At 40.8% G+C, this 18,204-nt stretch overlaps 1 protein-coding gene across 1 annotated transcript in view; it reads left to right on the top strand.

Moving 5' to 3' along the window:
- Positions 1–3,360: 3,360 nt before the first annotated feature.
- LOC126473786 (uracil-DNA glycosylase-like) overlaps positions 3,361–18,204 on the top strand; it is a 52,777-nt gene continuing 37,933 nt past the window's right edge. Inside the window, exons 1-2 of the mRNA XM_050101060.1 lie at positions 3,361–3,787; positions 3,889–4,039. Of these exons, the coding sequence (XP_049957017.1) occupies positions 3,497–3,787; positions 3,889–4,039 (442 nt within the window). The 5' untranslated portion in view covers positions 3,361–3,496. The remainder of the gene's footprint in view (positions 3,788–3,888; positions 4,040–18,204) is intronic.

Below are 18,204 nucleotides of genomic sequence, written 5' to 3' on the forward strand. Positions count from 1 at the left end.
CAATGTACAAAGGATTCTCTCACAACTGACATTGCTTGTGGCAGCTATGAGGATTACCTCAGCATTATAACTATATTAGGTAATGCCCCTTCAACTTTGGACTAAAAAATAAACTTTAGTAAATGCAGTGGGCTGGAACAGTAAGTTGTTTCTTACAGTCTGTTGTAGCTATGAAAGCCTGTAGATGCACCCACTTAAGTGTAACTTTACATCGATGTGCAGATGTAGAAAAGAAAGCATAAGAATGTACCAATTTGCCAAAGAATTCACTGAATTCACATTCACCGAGGCCCTTGCAAGCAAACCAGATTTAGCGAGTGATTTGAGCAGGACATAAATTTGGCATTTGTATTGATTTTACTTGTAGCTGCATACCTATTTGTTTTCGAGCCATTATAGCCGTAGTATCGTAAACTTGTCCACTAAAATTCGCGATATCGAATCTATCAGCATTGAACTTATGTAGTATCATCTCACTAATACCAATGACTCCCTTGCTTTTCGTTTCAGTGACAGATTCTGCTAGTCATATTTCCCCATTTTTCAGTCATCGCACATTGTAATATTCAGTTTGTTTGGCCTTTATGGGAAGTACTGTAGAGTCTCTTGGCATTTTTAACCTGACCTATAATTTTTTCCCTGAAATTTTATAAACTCTTTTTGATTTTCTGGTGACATATAAGTAAATTAAGTGTTTTTAGTCCATTTTCATTCTTGCCAAATGTCCTCAGAGAACAGGATATTACTTCGCTAATAGATGCACCAGGTCCTAAACGTTGTCTCTATTGACACTGGTGTCATTTTGCCTGTGGTCACATGACACCAAATTTTGTTTTACCAGAAATCATACATTCTGGTTAGAATTTCATGCATTTTTTTCCTATAGTATTTTGCCCTTACTTATCAGTAGTTTCTACGTTTTTATATTCTGTTGCCAGCTCCAACCAATGAAAAAAATTTGGTTGTGTGTAGCACTTGATTTGTAGTTGGCACTTTGTTTCCAGTTTGTATTTCCGATAGCACAGTGCTATTCATCCACAGTAGGCTATCCTCGAAGCGTTGCCATTTCTTATGACACCAGCTTCTGTTGTGTGTCCTCTAGATGGTCAACAATATTGAATGTTTCCCAGATGGACAATAATATTGACTTCCTAGGAGTGAGATTGAGAGGCTGTGTAAGAGTACCGAGAACTTCAAAACCTTTGGAAGTATATCGTGTTGCCTGGAAGTATTGTGCCATCTGTGAGCTCAAATGCCACACAGAGCAGGGAGCTTAGGTTTGCTGTTGCGTGGAAAATAAGGTCAAAACAAGATGAAAGAGCGTTATTATTACAGTGCACTGAAATTTATAAATCATTGCCGGCACTGTGTGATGTTAGGTCAGTGGAGTACAAAAACAGAAGTGTTAAGAATGTAGTAGTAGTTTAATTCATCTATAGATCTCTTTTACAATGATGTTGGATATCTTTTGGTACTACAATTGAAGAATGGCAAAAATAAAGAAATTAACATATACAGACATTTACAGACTCACAGGTCTAGTAAGATAAGAATGGGTAGGTAGACAGTTGTGGTGTTATAGTAGGAACAATTCTGGCATTTAATGAAGTAATTTAGGGAAACCACAGAGAACCTAAATTAGGATGGGTGGATGAAGATTAGAGCTGCTGCCCTTCTGAATACAAGGCCACTGTGCTTAAAACAGTGCTATCTTACTCGGTTTATACTGTTTTACAAATAAGCTATTTAATGATGAAAGAGGCTAATGCTACACTGTAAATTCATTTCCCACTCCTAGTTATTGCACATACTATACACACTGTACACACATTGCTTCATAACACTACACACCATTAGCTGATGTCAGAACCATTTTGTGCATCTCAACTTTCCCATCGCAGCATGAGAAAGTGAGTCAGTATCAGTCTATAAAGAGCTAGATGTTGAAAAAGAGCGTTGCATAGCCCTGACAGTAAGTTTCTCCAGAAAAGGAAAAAGGAAGAAAAAATATTGTTTGATATTATTGTGTGGAATGTTTTACGTTTTCTTCTTATTATTGTTTGTTTGTGTTACCTTTTTTACTAATCCTCTTATCCGCATTATCTGAGTACTCCATGGATGTATGGAATGTATTGCTCAGCAGGCGCTTTTTAACTGCGTTTTTAAATAAGTTTGTTTTAGCAATGTTTTTAATCTCCTTTAATATTTCACTGTACAGTTTTATTCCTTGATAGAATATGCTATTTTGTTTTTTCTGTTTATTCTTTCTTGGTAAATATAAGTTCAGTTTAGATTTCGTTCCATGGTCATGGGTGGAACTATTTGTGCTGTAATTATCAGTGTTATTTTAGATTGTACAATTTATACTAAACATAGAATGAGATTTTCACTCTGCAGCGGAGTGTGCGCTGATATGAAACTTCCTGGCAGATTAAAACTGTGTGCTGGACCGAGACTCGAACTCGGGATCTTTGCCTTTTGCGGGCAAGTGCTCTACCAACTGAGCTACCCAAGACGACTCTCGCCCTGTCCTCACAGCTGAGCTTTACTTCTGCCAGCGGCTTAAACGTACTGACACAGTGCAGTTAAAATCCACACTGTTTTGCACAAATATCTATATTGAGCTCGACTAATAGTTTTCGTTGTTATTCTCATGGTCCTCTTGAAACTGAATTTCATGGAATTTGTTTTCTTTATACTCAGTGAATCTCTATTGCTTCCTCACCAATTGTAAGCTGCCTTGAGGATTTTGTTTGCTTTGATAAATCGTATGATTTATCGCCAGAAAATCCAGGGAATGGCCATGAAGAAAGATTTTTTAAATTCATAGTTATGGATAAAAGTACATGTAGAAATTTGTCTCTATGTATACATTACTTACCCGAATATAGTCCCTTAGAGCATGTTTTATTGTATGACACGTTTCCACAACTAAACCTATGTCTCAAATACTGTAAGGTGAAACTCCACTTGTAAATTTCAAGTCTTTGAATGAATTGGCAGTAACAAGGTATCGTCGCGCGGTGGATAAGAACGTTGGACCATATGTACACATAAATTTATGAGGTTGTTTTTTAGTTCAATCTCAATTCTCTCAACGAGTTTTCGTGAGTGACTTTTGATGCTCCTTGAACCAACTTTTTACCTACCTTTTTTCTGCTTGCAACAAAGTAGAGCAGTTGTTACAGCAGCAGCATTTTTATCGTCCACAATTCCGAAAGACAGTAATATTGCGCAATGTTTTTGAATTTTGATCTTCCAGGGGCCGCATTACAGTCGGCTGTGTGTTTTCCCTCATGCATTGTGACTGGCACAAATGGCGATCGTGTGTGATGTGCAAGTTTTCAGCTCCTCTGGAAGCTAACCCAAGTCACGCAACAGTTGTTTATGCTTGTGTTTGCGCGGGCAACTTGGAACGCGTCAAATGTATTGTGACCGTAGTATGCCATTTTAGTGCGCGTGTGCCTTTGTTCTGTGGAGTTCGGAATAAGTCAGGATGCCGGCGCAGAGGAGTATTCTGAATTTCGTTAAACCGGTTCAGATCAAAAGGCCACTATCATCTCTTTCAGAAAATGAGACACAAACGTTGAAGAAATTTAAAGAGAGCGCAAATGAAGGCGTAGAATCGAAAACGGAGTCGCCCACCTCTCCACCCCGAGAGTGGCCGAACGCTGTGATTGCAAAAATTAAGCTTACCAGTAAGAGGTGTCCTGCGCTACATCATAGTATTGGTGTCTCTTGGTTCAAGGCCCTGGAATCGGAATTTAAAAGTCCGTATTTTGAGAAGGTATAAATTTTGTGTGTGTGTGTGTGGTACTTTATTTCTTCCAGTAGGCCATTGGAAATAATGAGAAGGAAACTAATTTTAAGCCATTTTTTCCTTTGCAGCTTAGCGAATTCCTACAACAGGAGCGTGGGAAAAGCCGAATTTTCCCCCCAGATGATAAGGTGTGGACATGGACGCAAATGTGCTCCGTTAAAGATGTGAAAGTTGTAATCCTTGGACAGGATCCGTATCACAACCCTGGGCAAGCGCATGGCAAGTGTTACAACAATTTTTAATATTACATGATGTAAAGTTAGCAACAATAGTCAGGCAGTTATACTTAACACACAGAATTTTTGCTTGGATTCGCATTAAAATTTTTTGTTTTCATTAATATTTATTTTGGTTGGATCGATTAGTTGTAGTTTTTAAATTTGTGGGAAATTTCTAGATCGTTTATTACAAACGAAGGTCCTCCAAAGTGCATTTGAGCTCTTTTTCAATATGCATCTGTTGACCCATATTGTTATGACATGGGTTACTTGCCCGATGATGATTGCACTAAACAGTGTTGTAGTTTGTTTCTGGTTTGCAACCTGTGTTGATACCCGTTTCATTCTGTACACAAGTGTGAATCAGCTCACAGCACTATCTCTCATTACCCATTAGGCTAACGTTGTTTCAGTAATGCTCACCCCTTACTGTTTCTGATTAAGTGTGCGGATTTACAAATCAACAACATAATGGAAACTTTGAGAATATCATGGAGAGAACAATGGATAAAATTCAGATGTTAGTACTTGAATAAAATATGTTATTACCATCCAATATTCCAAGCAAAATAGATTGTTGCAACAGCAGCAGCAGTAGTAGTAGTAGCAGCTTTATTCATCCGTGGATCTATCTTTGCAAGGATATAGGACATATCAAAATATTTACAAATTTAGATCAATTTAAAAAAAAGCTAATTTGTATGCACATATATTTAGCTACAGACTTCTAGTTGGAGACAATAATTAGATTAACTCCTCGTATAAAATATTTTTTTTTTTTTTTTTTTTTTTTTTTTTTTTTTTTTACAAATAACATACTAAGTAATGTAATGCCGCATTGTTCACTCATATTTCACTATGTCACTGCACACACTATACACACATTGTTTCGTAACACACACACTGGTGATCTCTGCGCCATTTTCTGTACTGCAACTTCCCATTTGCTATCCTGGAAAACTTGAGTCAGCATCCCTCCATACCGAGAGAGATGTTGAGCACAGAAAGAGGGCGAGGTGATAGTATTGTGCTATGCATGTCTTGGGAGGTAAGTATTTCTAGAAAGGAAAAAAAGAAGGGAAAAAACATAAAGTGAAGGTGTTATGTGGAATGTTGGACATTTCATAATCATTATTATTATTATTATTTATTTGTATAACATTTTTTATCAAACCCCTACGCTATTTTAGCTAAGTAATCCTTCATTGTATAAATTGTATTGCATAACAGGTCCTTTTTAGCTGCTTTTTCAAATAAGTGTATTTTGGCAATTTCTTTAATCTATTTTGATAATTGTACAGTTTTATTCCTTGGTAGAAAATGCTGTTTCGAGTTTTATGTTTATTTTTCTTGGTAAATGTAAGCCGAGTCTCTCTCTTCTTGCGTGGTCATGGACACAGCTGTTTGTGAAGTAATTACTAATGCTATTTTTGATGTGTACAACTGACTGGTAAATGTATTCACATGGAGCAGTTAAAATCCCAAGTGGCCTGAACAGATCTTTACAATGAGCTTGACTAGTATTTTTGGTTATTATTCTTATGGTTCTTTTCTGAAGTTTGAATATTGTGTTCATATTTTGTGCATTTGTCCCCCAAAAAAGAATTCCATAGCTAAGAACTGAGTGTACATATGAATAATACGTAACTAAAAGACACTCCATGATACACACTGATAAGATTCTAAGGTCATAACATGCTGATGACATTCTGTTTGCAAGTACCTTTGTGTGGTTACACCACTTCAACTGCGAATCAATATTCATTCCTAGAAATTTTGCATTTGTCACACAGTCTATAGAGGTGTCGTCTACATTCAATTTAACATTGTCATTTTTTTCTCTTCAAACTGATATTCATGACATTAGTTTCCTGTATGGTCAATGTCACTATATTACTTATTGACCAATCATAAACTTCCTTGAGAGTTTCATTTGCTTTCTTGGCAAGGAGTTCTCATGTTTTCTCAATGACTATAATGTTTCTTGTCATTAGCGAAGAGGAATTTTTCACCATGAGTAACACTACTCGGAAAGTCATTGATGTATATTCAGGAACAGTATTGGTCCTAATACCCGTGTATTAATGTATTTTGGTTCTGATAAGTGTTGTACTAAATGTTTAGATGTATTTGAAGTATGTGTTATCTCTACTCTTTGTACCCTATCTGTTAGGTATGATCGAAACCAGTCATTAGCCACCCCTCTTATTTATTCGTGATGCTTCAATTTATTTAGTAGAATCTTGTGGTCGACTGTATCAAACGCCTTAGAAAGATCCAAAAATATGCCTGTGGCACATACATCTTTATCAAGAGCATCAAGTACAACTTTTGTGAATTCTACTACGGCTGCCTCCGTATTTTTGCCACTTCGGAAACTAAACTGTGATTTGCTTAAAAGATTGTATTTATTCAGGTAATTCATTAATCTGGGTATCATAATTGCTTCTGTTATTTTTGAGAATGCTGACAGCAGGGAAATAGGATTAGATTCCACCCGTTGGCTTTAACCCGTGGCATATGTCTGTTGTGTGTGACATCACGATGGCATGAAGTTTGTGAGAATGGTGTTAGTAGGTGTCATTTTGATGTAATCGGTGGTGCTCTCTGGTAGTGTGTTTGTGTGCTGTGTGTTAGGTGATGTTTTTGGTTTAGATTGCGTGTGTGGCATGTTTATAGGTGGCATATTGTTGTGGTCGGTGGTTCTATCTGGTGGTGTGTTTATGGGTAGCAGGTTATGTGGCATATGGGGTTCATTTGTGTTGTAGCATTGCACGTGTGTGTTATCGGTGGTGGCTGTGCGTTCAGCGGAATATTTTTCAGTGAGTTAACAATTTTGGTTTTGTTATGTCGACATTACATACAATACTGACCTTACGACTTATCTTAGAAGAAAGATTAAGGAAAGGCAAACCTACGTTTCTAGCATTTGTAGACATAGAGAAAGCTTTTGACGATGTTGACTGGAATACTCTCTTTCAAATTCTAAAGGTGGCAGGGGTAAAATACAGGGAACGAAAGGCTATTTACAATTTGTACAGAAACCAGATGGCAGTTATAAGAGTTGAGGGGCATGAAAGGGAAGCAGTGGTTGAGGAGGGAGTGAGACAGGGTTGTAGCCTATCCCTGATGTTATTCAATCTGTATATTGAGCAAGCAGTAAAGGAAACAAAAGAAACAGTAAAGGAAACAAAAGAAAAATTCGGAGTAGGTATTAAAATCCATGGAGAAGAAATAAAAACTTTGAGATTTGCCGATGACATTGTAATTCTGTCATAGACAGCAAAGTACTGGGAAGAGCAGTTGAACGGAATGGACAGTGTCTTGAAAGGAGGATATAAGATGAACATCAACAAAATCAAAATGAGCATACTGGAATGTAGTCGAATTTATATAAGTCGGGCAAAGCTGAGGGAATTAGATTAGGAAATGAGACACTTACAGTAGTAAAGGAGTTTTGCTATTTGGGGAGCAAAATAACTGATGATGGTCGAAGTAGAGAGGATATAAAATGTAGACTGGCAATGGCAAGGAAATCGTTTCTGAAGAAGAGAAATTTGTTAACATCGAGTATAGATATAAGTGTCAAGAAGTCGTTTCTGAAAGTATTTGTATGGAGTGTAGCCATGTATGGAAGTGAAACATGGACGATAAATAGTTTGGACAAGAAGAGAATAGAAGCTTTCGAAATGTGGTGCTACAGAAGAATGCTGAAGATTAGATGGGTAGATCACATAACTAATGAGGAAGTATTGAATAGGATTGGGGAGAAGAGAAGTTTGTGGCACAACTTGACCAGAAGAAGGGATCGGTTGGTAGGACATGTTCTGAGGCATCAAGGGATCACCAATTTAGTATTGGAGGGCAGCGTGGAGGGTAAAAATCGTAGAGGGAGACCAAGAGATGAATACACTAATCAGATTCAGAAGGATGTAGGTTGCAGTAGGTACTGGGAGATGAAAAAGCTTGCACAGGATAGAGTAGCATGGAGAGCTGCATCAAACCAGTCTCAGGACTGAAGACCACAACAACAACAACAACAACAACAACAACAACAACATGTCGACATTATTGTAGTTGTTTTTTCCCCTGTTCGTTGTGTGCGAATTTTGCTAAATTGCGTTGTTTATGTCTTATGGTAGGTAGGGGTATGACCGACAAGGTCAACAGTTTTCGGTTGTAAGCGATAATAAAATTTCTTCAGCTATTCGGCCTGTTGCCTGAAGTCGTGAAGTGTTCAGCGTGTCATGAAGAAATGAGGCTTACTTAAATTTAAGCGTCTCGGACCAGGGTCGGCTATTTGTGATGTCGTAAGGTCACAGGAACTATTAGATTCTAATTTTGATTTTCTAGTTTTTTTTTGTTTTAATAATAATAATATTAGTAGGATTAAGTGTGGTGGTGGTGAAAGTTTTGAGATTTATAGTGTGGTAGCTTTACTGTAGTTTTGAGATTTATAGTGTGGCAGCTTTACTGTATGATTAAATGATGATGGCGTCCTCTTGGGTAAAATATTCCGGAGGTAAAATAGTCCCCCATTCGGATCTCCGGGCGGGGACTACTCAAGAGGATGTCGTTATCAGGAGAAAGAAAACTGGCGTTCTATGGATCGGAGCGTGGAATGTCAGATCCCTTAATCGGGCAGGTAGGTTAGAAAATTTAAAAAGGGAAATGGATAGGTTAAAGTTAGATATAGTGGGAATTAGTGAAGTTCGGTGGCAGGAGGAACAAGACTTCTGGTCAGGTGACTACAGGGTTATAAACACAAAGTCAAATAGGGGTAATGCAGGAGTAGGTTTAATAATGAATAGGAAAATAGGAATGCGGGTAAGCTACTACAAACAGCATAGTGAACGCATTATTGTGGCCAAGATAGATACGAAGCCCACACCTAATACAGTAGTACAAGTTTATATGCCAACTAGCTCTGCAGATGACGAAGAAATTGAAGAAATGTATGATGAAATAAAAGAAATTATTCAGATAGTGAAGGGAGACGAAAATTTAATAGTCATGGGTGACTGGAATTCGAGTGTAGGAAAAGGGAGAGAAGGAAACGTAGTAGGAGAATATGGATTGGGTGGAAGAAATGAAAGAGGAAGCCGCCTGATAGAATTTTGCACAGAGCACAACTTAATCATAGCTAACACTTGGTTTAAGAATCATGATAGAAGGTTGTATACATGGAAGAACCCTGGAGATACTAAAAGGTATCAGATAGATTATATAATGGTAAGACAGAGATTTAGGAACCAGGTTTTAAATTGTAAGACATTTCCAGGGGCAGATGTGGACTCTGACCACAATCTGTTGGTTATGACTTGTAGATTAAAACTGAAGAAACTGCAAAAAGGTGGGAATTTAAGGAGATGGGACCTGGATAAACTGACTAAACCAGAGGTTGTACAGAGTTTGAGGGAGAGCATAAGGGAACAATTGAAAGGAATGAGGGAAAGAAATACAGTAGAAGAAGAATGGGTAGCTCTGAGGGATGAAGTAGTGAAGGCAGCAGACGATCAAGTAGGTAAAGAGAAGAGGGTTAGTAGAAATCCTTGGGTAACAGAAGAAATATTGAATTTAATTGATGAAAGGAGAAAATATAAAAATGCAGTAAATGAAGCAGGCAAAAAGGAATACAAATGTCTCAAAAATGAGATCGACAGGAAGTGCAAACTGGCTAAGCAGGGATGGCTAGAGGACAAATGTAAGGATGTAGAGGCTTATCTCACTAGGGGTAAGATAGATACTGCCTACAGGAAAATTAAAGAGACCTTTGGAGATAAGAGAACCACATGTATGAACATCAAGAGCTCAGATGGAAACCCAGTTCTAAGCAAAGAAGGGAAAGCAGAAAGGTGGAAGGAGTATATAGAGGGTCTATACAAGGGCGATGCACTTGAGGACAATATTATGGAAATGGAAGAGGATGTAGATGAAGATGAAATGGGAGATACGATACTGCGTGAAGAGTTTGACAGAGCACTGAAGGACCTGAGTCGAAACAAGGCCCCCGGAGTAGACAAAATTCCATTGGAACTACTGACGGCCTTGGGAGAGCCAGTCCTGACAAAACTCTACCATCTGGTGAGCAAGATGTACGAAACAGGCGAAATACCCTCAGACTTCAAGAAGAATATAATAATTCCAATCCCAAAGAAAGCAGGTGTTGACAGATGTGAAAATTACCGAACCATCAGTTTAATAAGCCACAGCTGCAAAGTACTAACACGAATTCTTTACAGATGAATGGAAAAACTAGTAGAAGCCGACCTCGGGGAAGATCAGTTTGGATTCCGTAGAAACACTGGAACACGTGAGGCAATACTGACCTTACGACTTATCTTAGAAGAAAGATTAAGGAAAGGCAAACCTACGTTTCTAGCATTTGTAGACTTAGAGAAAGCTTTTGACAATGTTGACTGGAATACTCTCTTTCAAATTCTAAAGGTGGCAGGGGTAAAATACAGGGAGCGAAAGGCTATTTACAACTTGTACAGAAACCAGATGGCAGTTATAAGAGTCGAGGGACATGAAAGGGAAGCAGTGGTTGGGAAGGGAGTGAGACAGGGTTGTAGCCTCTCCCCGATGTTATTCAATCTCTATATTGAGCAAGCAGTAAAGGAAACAAAAGAAAAATTTCAGAGTAGGTATTAAAATCCATGGAGAAGAAATAAAAACTTTGAGGTTCGCCGATGACATTGTAATTCTGTCAGAGACAGCAAAGGACTTGGAAGAGCAGTTGAACGGAATGGATGGTGTCTTGAAGGGAGGATATAAGATGAACATCAACAAAAGCAAAACGAGGATAATGGAATGTAGTCGACTTAAGTCGGGTGATGCTGAGGGTATTAGATTAGGAAATGAGACACTTAAAGTAGTAAAGGAGTTTTGCTATTTGGGGAGCAAAATAACTGATGATGGACGAAGTAGAGAGGATATAAAATGTAGACTGGCAATGGCAAGGAAAGCGTTTCTGAAGAAGAGAAATTTGTTAACATCGAGTATAGATTTAAGTGTCAGGAAGTTATTTCTGAAAGTATTTGTATGGAGTGTAGCCATGTATGGAAGTGAAACATGGACGGTAAATACTTTGGACAAGAAGAGAATAGAAGCTTTTGAAATGTGGTGCTACAGAAGAATGCTGAAGATTAGATGGGTAGATCACATAACTAATGATGAAGTATTGAATAGGATTGGGGAGAAGAGATGTTTGTGGCACAACTTGACCAGAAGAAGGGATCGGTTGGTAGGACATGTTCTGAGGCATCAAGGGATCACCAATTTAGTATTGGAGGGCAGCGTGGAGGGTAAAAATCATAGGGGGAGACCAAGAGATGAATACACTAAGCAGATTCAGAAGGATGTAGGTTGCAGTAGGTACTGGGAGATGAAAAAGCTTGCACAGGATAGAGTAGCATGGAGAGCTGCATCAAACCAGTCTCAGGACTGAAGACCACAACAACAACAACAAGTGTGGTATCGGTAGTTGCTGTCGACCTATGTAGGTCAAGGGAAGTGTTCGGTTCCAGTGGATATTGTTTCTAGTTGATTTTGGGAAGGTTGTGGTTGTTCCATTTTATCGTTTGTCATTTGGTTTAGTGGTGTGTGTTTATTTTTAGTTTGTTCCCACCCAAGAACCCCCACTTGTCCCGTTAGTTTCATTATATTTTTGGAGGATTATATGTTTCATGGTATTCAGATCTATTTTTGTGTTTTGTTGTCATGTTTACGTAATAACGTCATAGTCGCGATATGGGAGTTGTTGTGAATGGTCGTTACTGCCATATTTGTGATGTCATTGGTCAAAGCAGGCGGGTGGAATCGGACGTTTTCGTTAATTTCCAGTAATGTTGTATGTCTTCTGTATTACCTTTCTTAAACAAAGGCAAAACTCTTGCCTGTTTTAACTGCTCTGGAAATGTCCCTGACGTGAAGGATTCATTTATTATATTTGTTATGGGGCCTTGTATAATCCCTAAGCATTATTTCAGTACACACATTGGTACTTCATCTCAGCATACTGACTTTTTATTTTTTAGTTTTTGAATTGTTTCACGGACTTCGTTCTCTGTGGTTGGAACTAATATCATTGTATTTAGTGCAACATTATTTACGTGTGTTATATTTGTTTGGGGGAATTTTAGCTGTAACTGCTCAGCAATACTTGAAAAATGCTCATTTACATAGTTTGCTAAGTGCTGTGGATCATTTATTATTTTATCCCCCTCCCTTAGCAGTATGTTATTCTGCGTTTGTTTGCCTCTCCCCGTTTCCTTTTTTTATAACATCCCAGGCTGCTTTGCTTTTATTCCCTACATTATTTATAATTCTGTCATTAAATGACTTATTTTTGCAGCAATCAGCATCTTCCTATAGATATAATGGCATCCATCCATCCATCCTTGAGGGATGTTGGTGTAGCATGCTTGGTTTAGAGTCTTGCAGTGTCTGCTGTGGCTAAAAAGTCCCACTCGAGAGTGGCAGTCCCTACTGCAGTTTGGACATGTGAAATTTGAGGGACTTCGAACAGAAGCCGCTCTGTCTGTTCACTTTGTCCTCTTCCTGATTTGTTCCTGTGTGCGTTCATCCTCTGACAGCTTGACGCCATTGCGCACAGTTACTCGCCACTTGACACGGTTATCTGCAATGCTTTCCCAGCGACTTGGATTGATTCTGGTCTTGGTCAGGTCTCTCTTGCAGACATCCTTGAAACGAAGATGCGGTCATCCCACTGGCCTCACACCTTCCTGAAGTTCGCCGTACAGCAGCTGTTTCGGTATTTGTTCAGGATCCATGCGCCTGACATGTCCCAACCATCTTAGACGTTGATGACTCAGGAGTGCAAACAAAGATGCTAGTTGTGCTTACACGATGAAAGACTTAGGTGTTGGGTACTCTATCTCTCCTAGAGATCTGAAGGATCTTCCGGAGACAGCGGAGATGGAAGCTGTTGAGTCGAGATTCATGCCTAGAAAGAGTTGTCCATGTCTCACAGCTATAGAGAAGGGTGCTTATAACACAAGCGTTATAGACTTTTAATTTAGTTTTTGTGGTAAGCAGTCCGTTGTTCCATACTCTGTTTTTTAATCTAGCCATGACAGATGATGCCTTTGCGATTCTGTTAGTAAGTTCAGTGTCCATTGACAAGTTGCTACCTATTGTAGATCCCAAGTAGGTAAAGTTATCAACTATCTGGAGAGGATTGCCATCAGTGCTAATGGATGGAAGGTTGGTAGTGCTCTGCGCCATGATCTTAGTCTTTTGAAGGCTGATGAGTAGACCAAACTTTTCACAGGCATTTGATAATTTGTTGATTATATATTGCAGCTCATCTTCTGTGTTCGCTACTAGAGCTGCATCGTCTGCATATAACAACTTACGGATAACAATTGTATTTACTTTGGTCTTGGCCTTGAGGCAAGCAATGTTGAAAAGATTTCCATCAGACCTTGTATGTAGGTACACTCCCTCCTCACAGTCTTCAAAGGCAAATCTGAGCAGAAGGGAAAAGAAAATCCCAAATAATGTAGGAGCTAACACACACCCCTGTTTCACACCGCTATTAACAGGGAATGCTTCTGATGTTTTACTGTTGAAGCAAATTGTTGCTTGTGTTTTCTAATGGAAAGAGACAATTATCTGTAGTAGTTTAGGTGGGCATCCAATCTTCTGCAACAGTCTGAAAAGCCCATTTCTGCTCACTAAATCAAACGCTTTAACAAGGCCAATGAAAGCAATATAAAGTGGCCTCTGCTGCTCACGACATTTCTCTTGTAGCTGTCTTAAGGAGAAGATCATATCTACGGTTGATCGGCCGGGCCTGAAGCCACACTGAGATTCTAGGTAGATTCTGGAAGCTAAGATCTGTAATTGCATTAGGATGACTCTTGCATAAGCTTTCCCGGCTACACTTAGTAATGAAATGCCTCGGTAATTGTTACAGTCACTTCTGTTCCCATTCTGTTTATATAGAGTAACTATCCTCGACTTCTGCATACTCATCGGAACATAACCTTCTTCCCAGCTGGTTGTGATAAGTGAATATAAATGTTTGAGAAGAACAGACTTGTTATACTTAATAACCTCTGCAGGGATCCCATCTTCACCTGGGGCCTTTCTGTTAGCAAGAGAATCTATTTCTCTACTAAGTTCTTCCATAGTAGGCATTGCATCTAGTTCTTCCATAACTGGCATTTGTTTGATGGCGTCACATGCATCCTTGCTAACTTCATTCTCGGCTGCATACAACTCGAGGTAGTGTTCAACCCAGCATTCCATTTGTTTGCCTTCATCAGTAATGACTTCACCTGTCTTGGACTTCAGAGGAGCTGTTTTTCTGACAGTTGGTCCAATTGCTTTCTTAATACCATTGTACATTGCCTTAGCATTCCCAGAGTCGGCCGCTTTCTGTATACCTGCACATAAATTCAGCCAGTAGTTATTTGCGCATCTCCTGGATGTTCGCTGTGCCCTGTTCTTTGCTTTTCGTAGGTCATCTCGAGTTCTTTCATGACTGGTTCCATTTCTTCCAAATTTTGCTCGTACCAGTCCTTATTTCTTTTTCCTTTTATTCCATAGGCCAATACTGCTGAGTTGTGGATTGCACCCGAGAGTTTTGCCCATTTCTTATCAACATTTCTTTCTGCTTGCATGTTTCCTGGGAAAGCACTTTCAAAATTACTGGCAAAATCCTGCTTTCTTTGTGTGTCATGAACATGATCTGTGTTGATACAGGGATGACCTCTCGGTTTAGCGTGGTGCCATTTCTTAGGAGTGAGCCTCAATGTGCACGCCACTAGGGTGTGGTCTGTGTTGCAATCAGCACTATGATAACTTCGTGTCAGTAGCACATTTTTGAGACCAGTACACCTAGCTATGACTAAGTCAAGTTGATGCCAGTGATGAGAGCGCGGGTGTCTCCAAGACTCCTTGTGCTGATCCTTAAGCTGGAAATATGTGTTTGTGATACAGAGTCCATAAAAGCAGCAAACTTCAAGCAGTCTCTGGCCATTTTCATTCATTTTTCCCACCCCATGATGTCCCAGGCAATTCGGCCATATGTCGTTATCTGATCCAACTCTAGCATTAAAATCCCCTAGAATATACAGTGTCTCGGTGCTAGGTACCTTGGCTATTCTGTCACTGAGTAAGTCATAAAACAGATCCTTGTCTTCCATGCTGGATGATAAGGAAGGTGCGTACACATTTAGGATGTTGACAGTGCCACTTGAGGAGCATATTTTCAAATCAATAATTCGCTCTGTTCCACTGGATGGTGGCACAGTGCAGTCCGGGAGGGCGTTTTTAACAGCAAATCCTACGCCATGAAGTCTTGGCTCGTCTTGAGACTTCCCCTGCCAGAAGAATGTGCAATTATCCTCCCTGATAGGGCCCGCGTTTGGAAGCCGCGTCTCCTGCAGTCCCGTGACGTCTACATTCAAACGATGGAGCTCTCTGTCAATTACGGCAGTCTTACAGATGAAATCAACCTCTTGAGCATCGTCGATGTACCTTGGACATATGGTCCTAACATTCCAGGTGGCAATACGAAATAGTGATTTCTTTATTATTTCATTTTTGTTGTTGGTAGGTGTACTATATCAACCCGCTTGTCGAAGATTACTTCTAAGCTTCACACAGCCCGTGAAGCAGGCGGATAGTGGCAGGACAGCACCTTTTTGGCTGGGGGCTGCCCAGCTTGAGGCGGGCGGTAGCTGTCCAATGAGATGCAATGGTCTCCCACCGTCGGAAGTGGCCCCTGGCACTCAAGTCTTACACCAATCAGACAGAGCTTATAACCGGTAACTGCCTCTTCCCGTGTTGTGCCGAAGTCCTTGGACGTCGCTGAAGTGTCCTCTCCAGGATGCGACAAGCCTGAGCGATAAATATGAAGACACATGAGTTGCCCAATCATCACAGTCTCCCTCTCGACCCAAATGATAATATCCAGAGGAAAGGCAAGCCAATACGTCTGGTATCACTTTGGTTGCAGGAGCTGCCGAAAGGGGACGTAGTACGCCTTCCAACTGCCTTTGGGGCCCCACTCCAGATTTTCTTTCAGGGTTTTCTCCCTTAGCCTTCATCCCTCCCGAGACCAACCACAAGGCAGTGGTGTGTTAAGATAATTAGAGAAAGAAAAGGAATGGTAACTGAGGAGAGGGTAGGGAATAGGATATAAGACGGGTCGTTGTGGGGCACACTTTGTCTGGCTCCTCTGCTGAGACCTGCCCGGCTAGGTTGGACCTGCCAGTAGCTTCGCTACCGCCGATATAGCTCTCAGCTTCCTTGGAGCACACAAACTCTCCCGCCCACACGGACAGTGCTACGATAAGGCGGTGCCTCATGGGAGAGCTTCCTATAGATATACAACAGGTATTCGACCATGTGTGGTCTGAGATCCACCCCCTATACTTTCATGAATCGGCTGTACCAATCTTCCCTTCCCAGTCCTGTTTAGTTGTAGGCCATGCCTAGTCAAGCCCCATCTGTTGATAGACCTGACGGGCACCAGAGAAACGTGAGCAAAGGTGGCTGTCCTCGGAGCCATTCCTAACCCCACATTGATTCACTTCACAGCTCCATCAGTGTGTGGTTGATCATGACGCCGGAACAGCTCAACAAAGTGTACATTGGTGCCATGAGTCAGGGAAGCTATCTTGTCCAGGTCACCACCTATGTCATATGCCCCATTCCTGTCCAAACTGTTTCCCACCCCACCCACTATCACTGCATGGCCGTCTTTTGTGAAATCCTTACATATATACCCTGCATTTGGCTTGAAGGTACTGGTGGCCTGGTATGCTGCCCCTAAACTTTCCTGTAACTGAGGGCGTACTCCTCGCCCATGGCTACTACCTATCAACAGCATTTTCTTCTTCCTAACGCTTTGTATATTCCTAGGTGGCTTGGCCTCTGTTGAAGTGTGCTGCACATTTCCTGCTCCTTGTTCTACCTGAGGCTCTTCTCCACTTAATTCTGGCAGTGGTAGATACCTGTTGTGGTGTTGTTGATAAAACTTCCTATCCTCCTACCAGCTGCCAGTTCCCAACCATCCTCCTTCCCCCCTATCTCCCTTGATACTTAAGAGTTCCTTCCTTGCTTCCTCCAAGTGTGCCTGAAGGATGCAGATTTTCCTTTCCTGTTCCCCAATCAAAATGTTCCTACTGCATACTCTGCAGTTCCAGGAGAGAGCCACCTCTGTTGTCCCAACATTCTCCCTGGGGTGTGTGGTTGGGGGGGGGGGGGGTGGATTGGTGGAATATAGGGCTTGTGTAGTGCTGTAATGGGAACAGTGAAGGGGCTAGATGGCTAACGAAGGTTGAGGCCAGAAAGGTTACAGGAACAGAGGATATATTACAAGCAGAATTCCCACTTGCACAATTCAGAAAAGTTGCTGTTGGTGGGAAGGATCCAGACGGCACAGGGTGTGAAGCAGCCCTTGAAATGAAGAACATAGTGTTGAGTGGTGTGCTCAGCAACGGGGTGGTCCAGCTGTTATCCACAATTTGTCGGCAAACATTCAAGTGGACAGACAGTTTATTGGTTGTCATGCCCACATAGAATGCAGCACATTGGTTGCAGCTTGGCTAGGCTGTATGGAAAGGAGTTTTTGGTATGGAATGCATTGCAGCTGTTGAATTGGAGGTATTGCTGGTGGTTGGTAGGTTTGATATGGATGGAGGTACTGTCATAGCCATCATTGAGGTGGAGGTCTTCATTAGTAATTGCCCTTACCCATTGAGCTCCTTCCCTGTTCACATTCCAGCAATACACAGCCCTCTGTTCCACCAACACACCCACTGTCATTTTATTCTCTCCTTTTCTGCTACCCAAACCCTCCCGCCCAAGCCCTCCATTTAACCTACCAACTGTGCACCTAGCTGTTCTACCTTCTCTCCATTTGTCCGTGTATGCTCCCACAAGCAGTGCTTTACCATCCCCCCACCCCTACTCTGGAATCCCTCTCCCTCCCTGTCCCAGCCTTCTCCACAACCCAATTTCTTCTCCCATCATGGACTGCTGTCTCGTAGTCTGGCCTCAGTAGCCAGAGACTGAAGTCATGTGTGTCAGCTGCTTTCGTGTGCACGTGCGTGAGTGAGCGTGCAGATATGTTCTCTACTTTCGATGATGAAGGCCTTGTTAGCTGTAAGCTCACTTTGACTCTTT

This window comes from Schistocerca serialis, chromosome 4 (assembly GCF_023864345.2).
Source record: "Schistocerca serialis cubense isolate TAMUIC-IGC-003099 chromosome 4, iqSchSeri2.2, whole genome shotgun sequence".
In the NCBI taxonomy this organism is placed as follows: Eukaryota; Metazoa; Arthropoda; class Insecta; order Orthoptera; family Acrididae; genus Schistocerca; species Schistocerca serialis.